This window comes from Polypterus senegalus, chromosome 1 (genome assembly GCF_016835505.1).
Source record: "Polypterus senegalus isolate Bchr_013 chromosome 1, ASM1683550v1, whole genome shotgun sequence".
In the NCBI taxonomy this organism is placed as follows: Eukaryota; Metazoa; Chordata; class Cladistia; order Polypteriformes; family Polypteridae; genus Polypterus; species Polypterus senegalus.
Window position 1 is genome coordinate 3,588,071 of NC_053154.1, and position 17,257 is coordinate 3,605,327.

Here is a 17,257-nt window from a genome sequence, read left to right on the forward strand (position 1 = left end):
CCTTCTGCAATTAATGCTGCAGTGAATCATTGTTATGTAAATTATAGGGCTCGTTTGAACTATTTGTGTTGCTGTTTCCCCCTTTTTCAGTTTAGAATATTTGTTTTTTCCTGTTAGATTCCCTGATTTGTTTCTTTTATTAGTCAACTTAAGATATACCTGATTCCCTCCTCTACCCTCTCCATGGCCAGTGACAGGAAAGACAAACATGTCTAATGACAATCCAAGATAAATGAAACAGCATTAGCAAAAGGCAAATGGAAAACAAATAAATCAATGGCTATTGTCTGTACTTTCAGGAGCAATACGAGCATTTCCATTCCTTCCTACATTTACAGATCAACAAAGAATGACAAAAAAAATATAATCACACATTGAACAAAGCAAACCAGTTAGTCAATTTCAAGAGTAAAAAAAACATTTTCAGTGGAAAAAAACCCTTAATTTGTAATGGTATTTGTATTTCGTTATGGGCCGTTCATATTCCTGTTGTGTTAACGAGATGTACTGAAGATAATGCTCCACTTCAGCAGGTGATCTTGTCAGAAATGGTGCTGTGTAATACTGGAGCACCTCAGACAACCGTCCTGTCTCCATTCCTCTTTCAGACGAGTCCTCTATTATAGTCTGCATTAATAATAGAGATTGGTCAGCGTGCAGGAAGGCAGTGCAGGGACAACAATCTGCAGCTTGGCATCAGCAAGGCAAAAGAGCTGGTGGTGGGCTTCTGGCGTGCCAAGGGGCCATTGATACCAGTCACCATTCAGCAGGAGGATGTAGAAGTGGTGCAGAGCTACAAGGACCAGCAAACTGGACTGGATAGAAAGCACAGTGATGCCGGACAAGAAGGGTCAGAGCAGACTGGACTTGCTAAAGAGACATGGGTCTTCTGACATGTACAGCAAGCAGCTGGAAATGTTCTACCTGCCCATATTAGCCAGTGCGGTAAACCCCTTCATTTATAATGGTATTTGCATTTCGTTATGGTCCATTCATATTGTGCTAACCAGATGTTTTGAAGATAATACTCCACTTCAAACAGGTGATCTTGTCAGAAATGGTCATGTGTAATACTGGAGCAACTCAGTCAACCATCCTGTTTACCTTCCTCTTTCAGACGAGTCCTCTATTATAGTCTACATTAATAATGGAGATGGGTCAGCGTGTAGGAAGGCTGTGCAGGACTTTGTCTTGTGGTGCAGGGACAACAACCTGCAACTCGGCATCAGTAAGGCAAAATAGCTGGTGTTGGGCTTCTAGCGTGCCAAGGGGCCGTTCCAACTGTTCACCATTCAACAGGAGGATGTAGAAGTGGTACAGAGCTACAAGGACCAGCAAACTGGACTGGATAGAGAACCCAGTGGTGCTGGACAAGAAGGGTCAGAGCAGACTGGACTTGCTAAAGAGACTCTGGCCATGTTATACCAGGTCATATTAGCCAGTGTGGTGTTCTACGCTACAGCCTCTTAGGGAAGCAACTTGAGCTCCATAGACGCAAAATGCCTGAACAAACTTATCAGGAAAGTCTGCTGCATCACAGGGCAAACCACAGACACACTTGAAGATGTCGTGGCAAAATTGGGTGCCATCTTCAGAAAACTCCCCTCCAGGAGGCGCTCTGTTGGAGCACTTTTAGCCATAGGCTCATTCCACCACGGTGTGCTCAGAAGCGCCTGTGGGGATCTTTACTGCCCATTGCTATCTGGCAATTCAGTGATTCCTCCCGATTAAGTTTATTTTGAAATACCTGCACAATGTACATGTATTTAATTTTATTTATTTATTTGTTTATTGATTGATTGGCTGTATTATCAGTCATGTGAGTCTGTATCTTTTTGTTTCTTTCGCTGTTTACATCTGAATTTCCTCTTGGTATTAATAAAGTTGGCAATTTTGTGAACCTTACAATGTACTGTTTATGTTGAGATGGGCTCAGAAATATGGCGATTTGGTCCTGTGGCACATCTTGGCTATTAGAGAAACTAACGAGCTTGATGGACTGAATGGTCTCCTCTTGTTTGTCAGATCTCTTAAGTTCTTTCATCATTTAGAAACTTATCTTGTGGTATATCCATTTATCCCTCACCTGCGGTCACTGTTTCTCTTTGCCAGTGCTTTCTGTCCATATGCCGTCATTATTGTCCCTTGACATGAAATGATGCTTTTTTAAATGTAGGCAGCCACAGTTTCGGGCACTGACTCTTCATCCTCTATGGACTTCTGTTCGGTGCCTCATATTGCTTTGAAAGCTCCCATCTCAAAGTGTCAGTTGTCAGACCTCCTTTATACTTTAGCTGGCAGATACTGTGAACTGGCAGGCGACCTAACAGGACTTACATTTGCAGCTTTGTTTGTAGTTGGAGTTTAGTGACTTCAAAGTTACATACCTTTTCCATTATTTTCTCCACCCTGTACATCCTTTTATTTTGCTTGTAGGAAGGTGTAGTTATTGAAGTTGTTTAAAGTTAATGATTTTGAACACCAGTTTCCTGTCTTCTTTAAATGTCCTGAATATTCAATGTTGATGTGATAAATTCACTTCACCAATAACGTCTACTTTAATGCACATTGAGTACATTTTGCTCATCTTTGTTTTATGGCTTGCCCACCAGGTTGTCATTTCAGGCCTCGCCCCTGAAGAAGAGGGGTGACTTATTTCAAATTGTGTTCACCCCAGTGACTTTATTCCATGACTCTTGGGAGGATTTCTAATTAATTGTTCTAGTGGAAAGCTCTAGAAGAGTCGGATTTCTTTCAGACGCTGTTCACTTTTGTTTCTTGAGTTGCATTTGTTTGATGACTAAGTGGAGTTTCCTTGGCTGACTTTCATGCCCCTGAAGTAGCAGGTTTTGTGTTGCTGACATCATGACGCGACGCTGAGCTGAGCTGAGAGATGAGCCCTCATCTTGTGATACTACAGCAAGGCCTCTTGTTTTTCAGTATTGCCTGTGGTTTTTATGCATTTGCCTATTTTATCAGTGTTTTTCATGTTTTGTGTCTTCCTCTAATTTACAGTAAAAGAATAATTAACTTGGGTCCTGTTCATCCTGGTCCGGTCAGTCCTGAACCTCAGCCAGTTGGAGCAAGGGTGACGTGTGGCCATTGTAAAAACACTTTCCTGGTAGGTGCACACTCTCGGCTCTCTGTCTATGCGCCTGACTGCGAAGCTCTGATTTATTTATTTTTAAACTTGCTGAGCATTTGTGTCCTTTCAGGAAATGCTTGCATCCTGCTTCTCCTTTTCTTGTTTTATTCCTTTGTGCCTGTGCAGTGACACTGAACTGCATTCAGCACAGACTCTTTCACTTTTCACCCCTTTCGTCTGAATAAATGTTTTCATTTCTTTTTTCATTTTTGTTTAGACAAGTGGATAGCCAATGAAAAGCGTCATGGAAGCGTTTTTTTGCTTTTTGTTCATAGCGTGCCATTGGCGCACTGGCTCATAAATCAGTCCTGACGGCTTGGTGTACGCTACAGAGTGCCAGCGCCACACAGCCATCCCCAAGGGAAGAATAAATTAGCTGCAGAAATGTTACGCTGTTCTGTCATGCTGAAAATTATTGGAAATGCATGCAAATAGTAAAATCGGCCCACATGGTGTACTGTACCATCAAGCAAGACGACAAAGCCAGAAAAATATGTGCTTTTCAAACCTACATTTTGCCAGAACTTAAGGAATTGGTGGTTTGGCCAAAAATCCACATCAGGGTATATTTCCAAATTCCGATGTTTACAGTAGACTCCAGTATGATGCATTTTTTTTTATACAGGTAGTTCCCAGGTTACGGACATCCGACCTATGACTTACAAAAGGGGCCGCAACTGCAACGCCTCAGTAACTGCCGCTCTGTCATCTTCGGCCTGGGGACGCTGCAAGCGGTGGCTGGAGGGGGGCGAGTAGTTTCACTGCCCACCCACCACAGCCTCAGATGGCTGCCTGTTGAATTGGGGGCGATGGTGGGCGACTCACTACCCGCCTTTGGCCGCATCGTGTTCGTTCTCGGTGGGCGAACGCTGCAGGCTGCATACTGTAGTGGAGGTGACTGTGAGTGGGCTGGTGATGAATCACCCCTCGCCGCCCCCATTTATTCTCGATAGCAAGCCTACTTGTAACATTACACACATAGCAGGAAGTTGTCTCTTGTCAGTATATCAGACGTGTTGGCGACGGGTGCCATCCTGCTGTGATAACGTGTACAGTGCTGTGCAGAACAGCTCATCGTAACCTTTTTGTCTTCAAACTTCAAGAATGTCTTTGAAACACAAATCTGGTGATACAGTAAAGAAGAGAAAAACCATCACCTGGAAAATAAAGTAGAAATAATAAAAAGGTCAGAGAGGTGAAACTCCATCATTCATTGGCAGAGCACTTGGTTACAGTCGGTCAACAATAGCTTTTATTAAATTTATGTACCTGTTCCGACTTACATACAAATTCAACTTAAGTACAAACCTACAGTCCCTATCTCGTACGTAACCTGGGGACTGCCTATACTTTTTAAATTAAAACATACTTTTTTAACCAATATATTAATGTTCATATTCGATTAAAAAAAAAAAGTTTAATCACAATTAATCATACTATTAAAATTTGTAATCAAAATTTACCTCATATGTATCACAATTATCGTAGTTCCTAATTTTCTGTAAAACAAAAATAACTTGATTAATCTATACTAATAAAAGGCAAAGCCCTCACTGACTCACTCACTGACTCATCACTAATTCTCCAACTTCCCATGTAGGTAGAAGGCTGAAATTGGGCAGGCTCATTCCTTACAGCTTACTTACAAAAGTTAAGCAGGTTTCATTTCGAAATTCTACGCATAATGGTCATAACTGAATCCTACTTACGTACATATATACGGCCATAGCCTGCAGCTCGGTCGCCGTGTGAGGCGGAGTTGTGTCCCTCATCGTCATGCCTCCCACGTAATTGAGTGCCTGCCCATATAAGGCCGTCCATCAGCAGCAATCCAATAGACACACTGCCGCTAAATATTCGTGGGTGAAGGACTGTGCTTATGCAAATGAGGATGAGATGGTCAGGGTGGTGTTTGGCACAATCTCAGCGAAAGTGTGAGAAAAACTTTTAAGTGCCGGGTCTTAGCTAACATTAAATAAAGCCGTGAACATCACAAGATCGCGTGAGATAGTGCAAGCCCAGCTGAGAACTTTCGATGAATGTACTCCGAGTGGCTCACGTGAACTGACTGTGAATGCAGTGCGCAGAGAACAAGTGAGAGCTCCAAGGAGGGCTGAACAAGAAACGCATTACACAATTGAGAAGGCAGCAAAAGAATATGAAGCGAGTGACGCATACAAGCATATTCATAAGTGCAGCTACTGCGGAAACAAAGCACACGGTGTAAACCTTCAGGTTAAATTAAGTTCATAGACATGCTGTCGCTGGCATTTGTCATGCCTGAGACGAATACGATATTCGCGAGATACAATTTTAATGAGAAGACGCAGGGTATTAATGAGACTTTTGATCACTTTGTGATGGAATTAAATTTGCTGTAACGGAGTTAAAATTGCTGGTGAAGGACTGTGCTTATGCAAACGAAGATGAGATGGTCAGGGATAGAATAGTGTTTGGCACAAACTCAGCGAAAGTGCGAGAAAAACTTTTAAGTGTCGGGTCTGAGCTAACATTAAATAAAGCCGTGGACATCACAAGATCGCGTGAGATAGCACAAGCACAGCTGAGAACCTTCGATGCATGTACTTCGAGCGGCTCACGTGAACTGACTTTGTGGGACTGGGAAAGATAAACCCATGCATGCAGTGTGTGATGTCTCCGATAAAGAGGAAGACGAGCTGCTTATTGATGCAGTAGGACAGAAACGACCCTCTGATGCTGAAAAAGCCTTTGTAGACATATCAATAGGAAAGCAAGGTGTAAAGCTTAAGTTTAATTTAAGTTCATAGACACGCTGCCGCTAAATATTCGCAGGCAAATCCACAACTTACTACCGGGAATGCCTGTTAAACATCTTAGATTCACGAGTACCACTTTGGGTAGTGAACATTTCGATGAATGAATCCTGTTATCTTTACAACGGTTGACAGACATGGAATATAACTTGAACACAACACATCCTCCAAATACGAACTTGATTGAAAGAAATAATGAGAATCAAATCCTTGATGACAGCAACACTCATAACAGTCACAGAACAATTACATTGACAATCATGTTACATTGTTTTTAAAATGTTTCCTTTTCTTTTTCATAACTTCTTTAACACGCTACTTCTCAGCTGCGAAGCGCGGGTATTTTGCTAGTTTGTAATAAACTATTAATAATCACTTACCTAAACATATTAAACAATGACCATCAAACAACCCCCTCACCCCAATGGTGGGGTGGCTATAATACAGACATGAGAGAAAGAAAGTACCCCCTCTTTCGGTTCTTAGGTTTTACATATCAGGACATAATTAAAACCATCTGGTCCATGGTAGGTCTTACAATTAAGTAACTATAGCCTCAGATGAACAACAGCACATGACACATTATTCTGTGTCATTATCGATTTAACACGAATTAAGCCAAAATGCACAACCTGCTTCCACAGGAATTAAGAAGGTCAGTAGCAGCCAGGTGTACTTGATTAACTGATCATCAGCAAGTGTGACCACCTCAATAAAAGCACAAGTTCTAGCAGTTTGCTGGTCCAGAGCATTCAGGTGTGTGTTGACGCATTGCCAAGGAGGAAAGAAACAAATAGGCAATGATCTCAGAGGAGCAGTTGTTCCTGCCCATCAATCTGGGAAGGGATATAAGGCCATTTCCACACAATTTGAAGTCCATCATTCTACACTGAGAAAGATTATTCACAAGTGGAAAACATTCAAGACCGCTGACAATCTTCCCAGGAGTGGATGTCCCAGTCAATTCACCCTGGGGTCAGACTGTGCATTGCTTAGAGAAACTACAAAAAACTCGAGAGCTAAATCTCAGGCTCTACAGGCCTCAGTTAGCATGTTAAAGTTCATAGACAAGTATAATTAGACAAGTATGGCTTGTTTGGAAGGGTTGCCAGGAGAAAGCTGCTTCTCTCTAAAAAGAACATGCCTGCACGGCTTAGGTTTGCAAAGTTACATCTGAATTCTGGAGCGATGTCCATTGGACAGAGGAGACCAAAGTGGAGATTTTTGGCAATAATGTACAGCGCCATGCTTGGCGAGAGCCAAACACAGCGTATCATCACAAACACCTCAAACCAACTGCCAAGCAAGGTGGGGGAGAGCTGATGATTTGGGCTTGTTCTGTAGCCACAGGACCTGAGCATCTTGTAGTCATTGAACTTGTCTGTGTACCAAAGTATTCTACTGTATAGTCAAATGTGAGGCTCTCTAAATCTTGGCTGAAACTGGGTCATGCAACAAGCCAATTATCCCAAGCATACCAGCAAATCTAGAAATGAATGGCTGAAAAAGAAAAGAATCAAGTTGGTGCAGTGACCCAGTCAAAGTCCGGTACCAGCCCAATTAAATTGAGATTCTCCAAAAACACAATCTACCATCTCATCAGGAACATAGCCAGATGTTGTCGGGCGTGCATATTGACACATGGTGGCTGTACACACGACTGAGTCACATTAGGAGTTGCTGTGATGAAGTTTACACAAGTCAGATCAGCCTGGGATTGTTATTTTTTACTTTGATTTTCGGTGTGATGTTGAATCAGCTCTCAGTGGGTCGGTGATTTTGGTTTCCGTTGATCATTGTTACATAATTTTGTTCTCAACGAATTACACAGTAAAGTTTTTCCACTTGAATTCATTCATCGAGATCCAATGTGTGATTTTTAAGTGTTCCATTTATTATTTTGAGCAGTATATATGTTATATATGTATAAAATTGCTTTTTTATTTTAGTCTAAGTTCTTACTGACTCAGAACTGTAGCAGTTGTCCTGATTGGCCTGTTCTCGTCCAGATTGTTGTAATGTATTTGTGCTTGACAAACCATCCATACCTTCCAAAGTAACAGGTGGCATGTTTTAAGAGCCTTCTCCTTGAAGTTTACTGAAGGCTGCCTCTCGCTGTCACCGGGGCATCTGTGACTGATGGTTAATTATGACCAATGAAATCCACAGAATAAATCACTGATAAGTGGTGAGGCCTTGGGATTCACTCTCAGTTATAGAAGGAAAAGCTGACCGATGGCTGAAATGACCAATGAAATCCACGAGGGATACTGGCACATAGGCACAAATGAAAACCCTTCTCTAAACTAGTATTACGATAGCATAGTTTTAAATAATCTCTCACTCTCATATATATATATATATATATATATATATATATATATATATATATATATATATATATATATATATATATATATATATATACAGTATATATATATATATATATATACAGTATATATATATATATATATATACAGTATATATATATATATATATATATATATATATATATATATATATACAGTATATATATATATATATATACACATACACACACACACACACACACACAGAGTTGAAACTTCTGGTCATGACCGTAATTCGTCCCAAAATGATTTCTCCCATATAGGATTGTATGTAAATACAATTAATCCGTTCCAGACCGTACAAACTGTATGGAAATATATTTTGTTAAAGGTTTTTAAGCACATAAATAGTTAATTATACCATAGAATGTGCAGTTTAATAGTAAACTAAGTGTAAACACATTGAATAACATTGAGAAAACCTTGAACAGAAAAAACTAACATTGCAGGAGTTCACGCTACAGTCTTATGAATCGGTCCCTGTAAACACCTTTTTTTTAATGAGTTTTAGGGAAAAAAATGAAAATTTGAAAAATCCGTAATTTATGCAAAAACTTAACCATAAACAACCAAGAAAACTAACCTTGCAGCAAATGGCCATGAATCTTCCTGGCTTTCTCGCATAACATCGCCTCGCTTACGCTATCCCCGTGTACAATGTGAACAGCAGGTACCCTGTCCACCCTCTTTCCTGAACTGTGCCCAGTGCTGTCAAGTTAGGCTCTTGCTCTCTGAACTGGAGCAAGTGGGATTTAAATGGCTACGACTATTATTAGCTTATAAATGAACATAACACATTTTTTTTGAGATTGCGATGAACTTTGGCCAACACAAAATAACATCTCTAAAAGAACATAAGGGAAAGTAAAAGTGTATTGTGGTATCATAGGGTATAGTGCATTATAATCCTCAATTTTATGCTGATACAGTGCATCCGGAAAGTCTTCACAGCACTTCATCACTTTTTCCGCATTTTGTTATGTTACAGTCTTATTCCAAAATGGATTAAATTCATTTTTTTCTTTAGAATTCTACACACAACACCCCATAATGACGACGTGGAAAAAGTTTACTTGAGATTTTTGCAAATTTATTCAAAATAAAAAACTTGAGAAATCCCATGTCCATAAGTATTCACAGCCTTTGCCATGAAGCTCCAAATTGAGCTCAGGTGCCTCCTGTTTCCCCTGATCATCCTTGAGATGTTTCATTGGAGTCCACGTGTGGTCAATTCAGTTGATGTGACCTGATTTGAAAGGCATACACCTGTCTATAGAAGGTCCCACAGTTGACAGTTCATGTCAGAGCACAAACCAAGCATGAAGTCAAAGGAATTGTCTGTAGACCTCTGAGACAGGATTGTCTCGAGGCACAAATCTGGGGAAGGTTACAGAAAAATGTCTGCTGCTTTGAATGTCCCAATGATCAAAGTGGCCTCCATCATCCGTAAGTGGAAGAAGTTCGAAACCACAGGTGGACTCCAATGAAGCTGCAGAAACATCTCAAGGATGATCAGGGGAAACAGGACGCACCTGAGCTCAATTTGGAGCTTCATGGTGAAGGCTGTGAATACTTATGGACATGGGATTTCTCAGTTTTTTTTTTTATTTTTAATAAATTTGCAAAAATCTCAAGTAAACTTTTTCACGTTGTCATTCCATGTTGTAATCCATGTTGGAATAAGATACAAAATGTGGAAAAAGTGATGCGCTGTGAATACTTTCCGGATGCACTGTATGTCCTTTTCAAAATCAGATTAGTGGCAGGCAGCCTTAGCTTTAGTTGTATTAGGCACTGATTTTTCTTGAAAGGTTGTAATGACAGGGCAGCACGGTGGTGCAGTGGGTAACGCTGCTGCCTCGCAGTTAGGAGACCTGGGTTTGCTTCCCGGGTTCTCCCTACATGGAGTTTGCATGTTCTCCCCGTGTCTGCGTGGATTTACTCCGGTTTCCTTCCACAGTCCAAAGACATGCAGGTTATAGGTGCATTGGCAATCCAAAATTGTCCCTAGTGTGTCCTTGGTGTGTGTGTGTGTGTGTGTGTGTGTGTGTGTGTGCCCGCCCGCCCTGCGGTGGGCTGGCAGCCTGCCCGGGGTTTGTTCCTGCCTTGCGCCCTGTGTTAGCTGGGATTGGCTCCAGCAGACCCCCCGTGACCCTGTGTTAGGATATATAATGGATGGATGGATGATTGTAATGGCCGACTTCTTTTCCCAGACTGGCTACTACACTACCAAGACTATTGCCTTGGCTAACATGAAGACTCTCAAGAAGATAACAAGCCGTATTACTTACAGATTGTCCTTTTTTCCCATCACGATGAAATAACAGGCAAATAGTGGACAGAAATGTAAAATCAAATACAGATATATTGTAAGTGAAAAAATATGTACACCCACAAGATCAGACAAATACTTAATACTGTATATGTGCGCACAAACCACCACTATCCCAAAGAGACCCATGAATATATATATATATATAAATAATATTATATTCACAAGTGCACAGATATTCAACAATACTACTATTATTTCACTAGTACTCTCACACATTAGCTGTTAAGTGCTGAATTGGTGAGAGAGGCAGTTACAGACAGGGGATCGGGGGGACAGAATGACCAGGCCATGGAGGGCAATTTAGCCCGAACATCGGGATACACCCCACTCTTTACAAAAGATGCCCAGGGATCTTTAATGACCACAGAGAGTCAGGACCTCGGCTTGATGTCTCATTCAAAGGACGGCACAACTTTTACAGCACGGTGGCCCTGTCACTACACTGGGGCTTTGGGATCCACACTCAGACCACAGGGTAAGCACCCCCTGCTTTCCTCGCCAACACCTCTTCCAGCTTCAAGCCAAGCTTTTCCTAGAGAATCTCCCATCCATTAAAGTAGTGGCTGGGCTCAAACGTGCTCAGCTTTTGGTGGGTGACCTGTTTAAATATTCGTTCAACGTGAATGGTAATATGCTTACCAAATAAATATGTGTGTGAAATTTGCGTTGTATTGTGGTGTGTATGTGAGGATGCTGCTGGTTGCTATTGTCTGTTACAATATTTCTTGAGCTACTGTAAAAAGATAAATGTCCTCCTTGAGACACTGTATTTTTTTTTTGTGGTTGGTGAGTATTCCTCTTTTGCTGTTAATTATTTTCATTAATTATTGATCAGTGCCACATTTAACCACCCACTAAATACCTGCAACTGACTCCTTTAAAACACCTTGGCACCAGTGGTCTGTATCCCCAATCTCACTTACTGAGCAATTGCTTAATAAAAACAAAAAAACATTTTATTATTTGATTATTAAACGTTGTGTCATCTGTCAGAAAACAGCTATATTTAATGTAGTGTGATTCCCAGTAATAATATTTCTGTAGTATTTGTTTTTTCAGTATACTGCTTGGTCCTAATTTAAATTCAAAAATCCCCTTGCCAAGTGGAGGCAGAGAAAAGACAGCAGGGGGCGCCATTGCATTAGTTTATTCACTGAATTGCCTTGGCTGCTCACCGTATACGACTTATTATACTGTAGTTTTAGCAAAAAAAAAAAAAAGATGGATTTAACTTTGTGCTAAATAATTATTTTCTTTGAATATCTGACATGATGATATTCAGTCACTTCATTGGCTCCCTGTTCACCTCCGTATTGAATACAAACTTTGTCTGCTTACTCACCAGTGTATTCATGGAACTGCTCCACAACACCTTAAGGAAATCCTTATATTACGATCCGCTACAAGAAGCCTCCATTTTGTAAATACCCACCACCTTTGCCCCCCGATGACCAAACTTTGTTCAATGGGTGACTGAGCCTTTACAGCCGCTACTTCACGGCTCTGGAATGAGAACCTGAGAACACAGCAGATTGTGGGCTCTTTTAACAAAGCAGTGGAAAGACTTTTCTATTTAGGAAAGCATATTAACAAGAATGCCACAATTTATTGTTCTTTTATCTTGGTTTGTCTTTGTTACATATTTTTATGTAGATGTACTACTGATGTAAAGTGCCTTATAAATAAATTATTTTGTATAAAACAGCTGGATTCAAGTTGTTCCCATGTGACCAGCTGCTGTTCTTTATTATGTGAGTGATACACTTTAATAAATAGTGAGAATGGTTTAAATTTCTTTTTTTCCTCTCCTCTCCTTCTAGTGGACAGAGTTTACAGATAGGACATTAGCGAGGTGCCCACACTGCAGAAAAGTGTAAGTGCAGTTTTTGTATTTTCTGAGTATTTCTCCTCACTCTCTGATAAAGATCACACTGCTAAAACCTTTTGTTTCTAACTTTTATCTTTCACATGAAATTACCTGTGGATGGCAGGAGAATTTGAGGGCTTTTGTGGTATTTCTCTTCACCCGGAATAATGCCAAGAGGACATAAATGATACACACAGCATTCAAGTTTCCTAACAGCATTTATTTCTATTGCAGATTTTCAAAGTGCATTTTTGGGATAGACCTTGTTTAGTCCAACTATTCCTTATTTGCAGTTTCATAATCACTTTTACTTGTGATACTGGCTTGTGTCCCTTCTAGTGCATTGTGGTTTCTTGTCTCTGAAGTAATCTAATGCTTGTGGTGGAAGACTTCCTTATATTTGGCATTGTTCACAGCTAGAGCTAAACTCTTTTAAGTGACAGCGTGTATTACTCGGCACTAAGTTATGGTAGTCAAAGGTCTGGCATTGATTTTTATCATGAAATTAAAGCAGAGCCTGTCCAGACGAGATATTTCATGCTTTTATTTTGAATACTGTGTTTGCTGTGCCTGTGCACGTATGCCTTGAACATCAGCCTTATTCGTATGTTTGCAGGTCCTCAATTGGTAGACGGTACCCAAGGAAGAGATGTCTCTGGTGTTTTCTTCTGGGTCTTCTTTTTGCTGTCACCGCTGGTGGCCTTGTTGTAAGTTCAAGTTCTTTTTCTAATGTCATTTATTTGTGTCAGTGAGGGTTGCTGGTCCGGTCTCCACCTTTGGGTCGCGGTGTAGTCCCAAGTAAGTCACTTGAAGGTTATGTTCGTAATTTTTCAAAGCAAAGTTATTTCTTTGCAGTCAAGGTGTACAGTCGTGGCCAAAAGTTTTCAGAATGACACAAGTGTTGGTTTTCACAACGTTGGCTCCGTCAGTGTTTTTAGATCTTTTTGTCAGATGTTTCTTATGGTCTGCTGAAGTAGAATTACAAGCATTTCCAAAGTTTCAAAGACCTTTTATTGACAATTGCATTAAGTTTATGCACAGAGTCCATATTTGCAGCGTTGGCCCTCCTTTCTTTTTCAAGACCTCTGCAATTCACCCTGGCAGGCTGTCAGTCCATCAACTTCTGGGTCAAATCCTGACTGATGGCAGCTGCTCATTCTTGGCATAATCAGTGCTTGGAGTTTGCCAGAATTGGTGGTTTTTTGTTTGTCCACCCACCTCTTGAGGATTGACCTCAAGTTCTCAATGGGATTAAGATCTAGGGAGTATCCTGGCTGATGTTTTGTTCCCTGAGTTGTCACTTTTACCTTATGGCCCGTTGCTCCATCATGTTGGTCACCAAACTGTTGTTGGATGGTTGGGAGAAGTTGCTCTCAGAGGATGTTTGTGTCCCATTCTTTATTCATGGCTGCGTTCTTAGGCCCAATTGTGAGTGAGCCCTGCACTCCCTTGGCTGAGAAGCAACCAGACGTGACATGAATAGTCTCAGGATGCTTTACTGTTGGCATGACACGGGATTGATGGTGGCACCGCTCACCTTTTCTTTTTTACGTATGCCCCAAACAATCAGAAAGGGGATTCATTGGAGAAAATTACTTTTCCCCCCAGCAGTCCTCAGCTGTTCAATCCCTGGAACTTTTGCAGCATATCAGTCTGTTCCCTGATGGTTTTCTTGCTGCCCTTCTTGACATCAGGCCATCGTCCAAAAGTCTTCGCCTCCTTCACACCTGCCATTCCTGAACAAGCTCTCTGCACTGGTGGTGCCCATAGCTGAATCAACTTTAGGAGACACTCCTGGCGCTTGCCACCTTCACAACGGCAATGGAAATCGGTTTTTTGGGATGAAGTTCATTTTCATGGCAATGAGGAATTTTGAAATTAATTGCAATTTAATTGATCACTCTTCATAATGTTCTGGAGTAGATGTAACTTGCCATCATAATAACTGAGGCAGCAAACTTTGTGAAATATAATATTTGTGTCATTCTCAAAACCACGACGGTATATTTGCTAGAAATTGTGTTCTAAAGTACAGCATTTTTTTTTTTTTTACATTTTAAAAAGTACCTTGCCAGTGTAGATGAAGGATACTGCAGTCATATTAACTTTGACTTGAAAAATACCACTTTCTCCTTTAACCTGCCTGTACTCCAGTTACAGTTGAGGCCGGACGCTCCCGTCCACTTCGGCTCAAGACTTTCAAACTCGTCATTTCTGCATACATTCCCTCTGTTTAATCAGTTAGTGTATCGCCTTTATTTCCATAAGTGATATTGTCAAAATGATAGCTAAGTGACAGATGGATTTCAGCCTTTATTTACACATCAGATTTTCTTAGTTATTTGCTGGCATTGCCTTTTAATTTTGTTTTTACATACAGTCGTCGGTGCAGAAGCTCATGGTATCTTTAGTGGTTTAGAAATCACTCTTAAGGAGAAACTGAACTTCTGCATTTTTTTCTGAGGTCTCGGCTGCGTTTCTTGGATTTTTCCTAAGGCAACAAGGCACTGGCTCTAAAGATAAGCCCTTAAATACAACCTCAGGCGCACTCCCAGTGAACTCAATTTGCCAATCAGAAGCTTCACATCTGTTTCTGTGACCCTTCAGGTTGTTTGAGCAGACATTCAACTTGGTGTGCGTCAGTTTTTGATCCACTAAAAATCCAATCTATTAAATAAAAGCTGAAATCAGTCTGTCTCGGCTATTATTTTGACATTTGCACTTACAGAAATAAAGCAGATAGACGCCCTAATTGACACCGGGAATGTTTGAAACTCCATGTTTCACAACTCCACAAATATATTATCAAAATGTTTAGTAGGCGAATTGGACCTTTTTGATTCAATTGCACATGGCGCCCATCTTCTTCTACTGATCCATGGGATGGTGTTAGCTGTCGAACGTTTAAATGTACATGATAGTGTACAAATGATAGTGGATGCAACCTTTCAGTGTTTGCTTCCACTGGGAATGCGTTCTTGTAGAACTGCAACTCAATCTCAAATCTATACACCTCCCTCATCTATAAGCTTGACTGAAATATATTAACACACAAGAAATATAGTAGAAAGAAACAAAGTGTATATACCATCCTCAGGTCAGCCTGGCCAAGATTGACGCTCTTGTTATCCCAAGTCATCCATCTGTTCTTTGTTTAGCTGTGCTCATTACCGCTAACACCCGCCAAGCCTGTCCACAACCACTGACCATATTAAAACGGTCTCTTTGTCTTACAGATTCACTCTCTATCACAACTGCATAATCAGGCCATTTTTGCTTGAACATGCAGCATAACACCGAGCCCAGGCTATGGCCTTGTCATGGCTGGACTACTGCAATTGTCTGCTGGTGGCAGTACTAACATGTGTCACTAAGGCACTGCGGTTGGTTCAAAATGCAGTGGCACATCAGGTGTTTAACCAGTCGAGGTGGGCACATGCCACTCCTCCCATCAGATCACTACATTGGCTCCCTGCACAGTAGAGGCACATATTAAGTTCAAATCCTTGATGTTTGCCTACAGAGTAGTACATATATGTGACTGATTATCGCCGGCAGCTCCGCCTGCGTAGTAGTGAAACTGGACAAACTTTAAAAATCAATAAACAAAAAGGTATCGCTAGCTAAGCAGAGGCCAGGTACGCTCCAAAGCACAGAGGTTGACCGGCTCCCCACTCCTGACGTCACGCTTCCCACTCCCCTCGGCCCGCAGTCACTGTCTTGGATTAGTGCAAATATATCGCTCCTGCAAGCGAACTCTGATTCTTAGCGCGATGAGAGAAGTCGCAAAATCAACCGGAATGATCAAGCAAATTAAAGAAAAAAAAAAAGATCTAAATCCTCAAGTAGTTCTGTCATTTGCTAGCTAAGTGGAGGTTAAGGTACACTGCCCGAGGCTGTGAGTGAGGATGGCCCTGGCCCGTTCCCCTCGACCCGCTGCGTCTCTCTCGGGTTTGTGCAAATAAATTGGTACCACAAGTGAACTATGATACGTAGCGCAATGAGAGAAGTCACAAAATCAACCGGAATGTTCAAGCAAATTATAAAAGAAAACTCCTAACGGATCGAAATCCGTTAAGTAAATGTGAAAGACAGACAGACGTTGGATTTTATATTTATACTAGCTGATACCCGCCACTTCGCTGGCTTCACAATAATTTCACTAAAAAGTTGTCACACTAAGTTTACAAAGTAAAATGTATAACAAACAAGAAAATGATACTTTTTCCTGATGTTTTATTTGAAATTAAAGATACATTGATTTTTTTTTCTCATCATTTTCATACTAAGAACTCGCCCCCTTCTGGGATTACTTCACAACAAATTGGAGTCTCAGTTATCACTAATTTTAAATAGATAGTAGAGATCTGCTCATCAATGTGAGCTAAATACAATTTTTTATAAAACACGTTTATTTATTAACATCTTTTTATATCTCATATGAAGCATTCATAAGAGACATCTCTCATAAATAACTAAACAATAATTACCAACAGTGTTAATGTAAATTAATATGCTATTAGTTAAATCTTTTTAACTTGAATTTCTTTACAATATTTAAAAAAAAAAATGATAAATATTCACATAGTATGTTTTTAATATTTTAAAATATATCAGGTCTTTATTTGTAATTATATGTGCTAAATCACATTTTTGATTGCATCTTTTCCATAAGGGTCCCATTATACTTTTTATTATGGAGATTAATCTTTTTTTTTATTGAATTTTTTATATCTCAGATTTCAT

General features: G+C 40.4%; 1 protein-coding gene across 1 annotated transcript in view; it reads left to right on the top strand.

Annotated features, from left to right (window-relative positions):
• Positions 1 to 17,257, top strand: part of pip4p1a (phosphatidylinositol-4,5-bisphosphate 4-phosphatase 1a) — a 77,144-nt gene that overhangs the window by 55,492 nt on the left and 4,395 nt on the right. Inside the window, exons 4-6 of the mRNA XM_039743807.1 lie at positions 3,016 to 3,121; positions 12,465 to 12,517; positions 13,128 to 13,218. Of these exons, the coding sequence (XP_039599741.1) occupies positions 3,016 to 3,121; positions 12,465 to 12,517; positions 13,128 to 13,218 (250 nt within the window). The remainder of the gene's footprint in view (positions 1 to 3,015; positions 3,122 to 12,464; positions 12,518 to 13,127; positions 13,219 to 17,257) is intronic.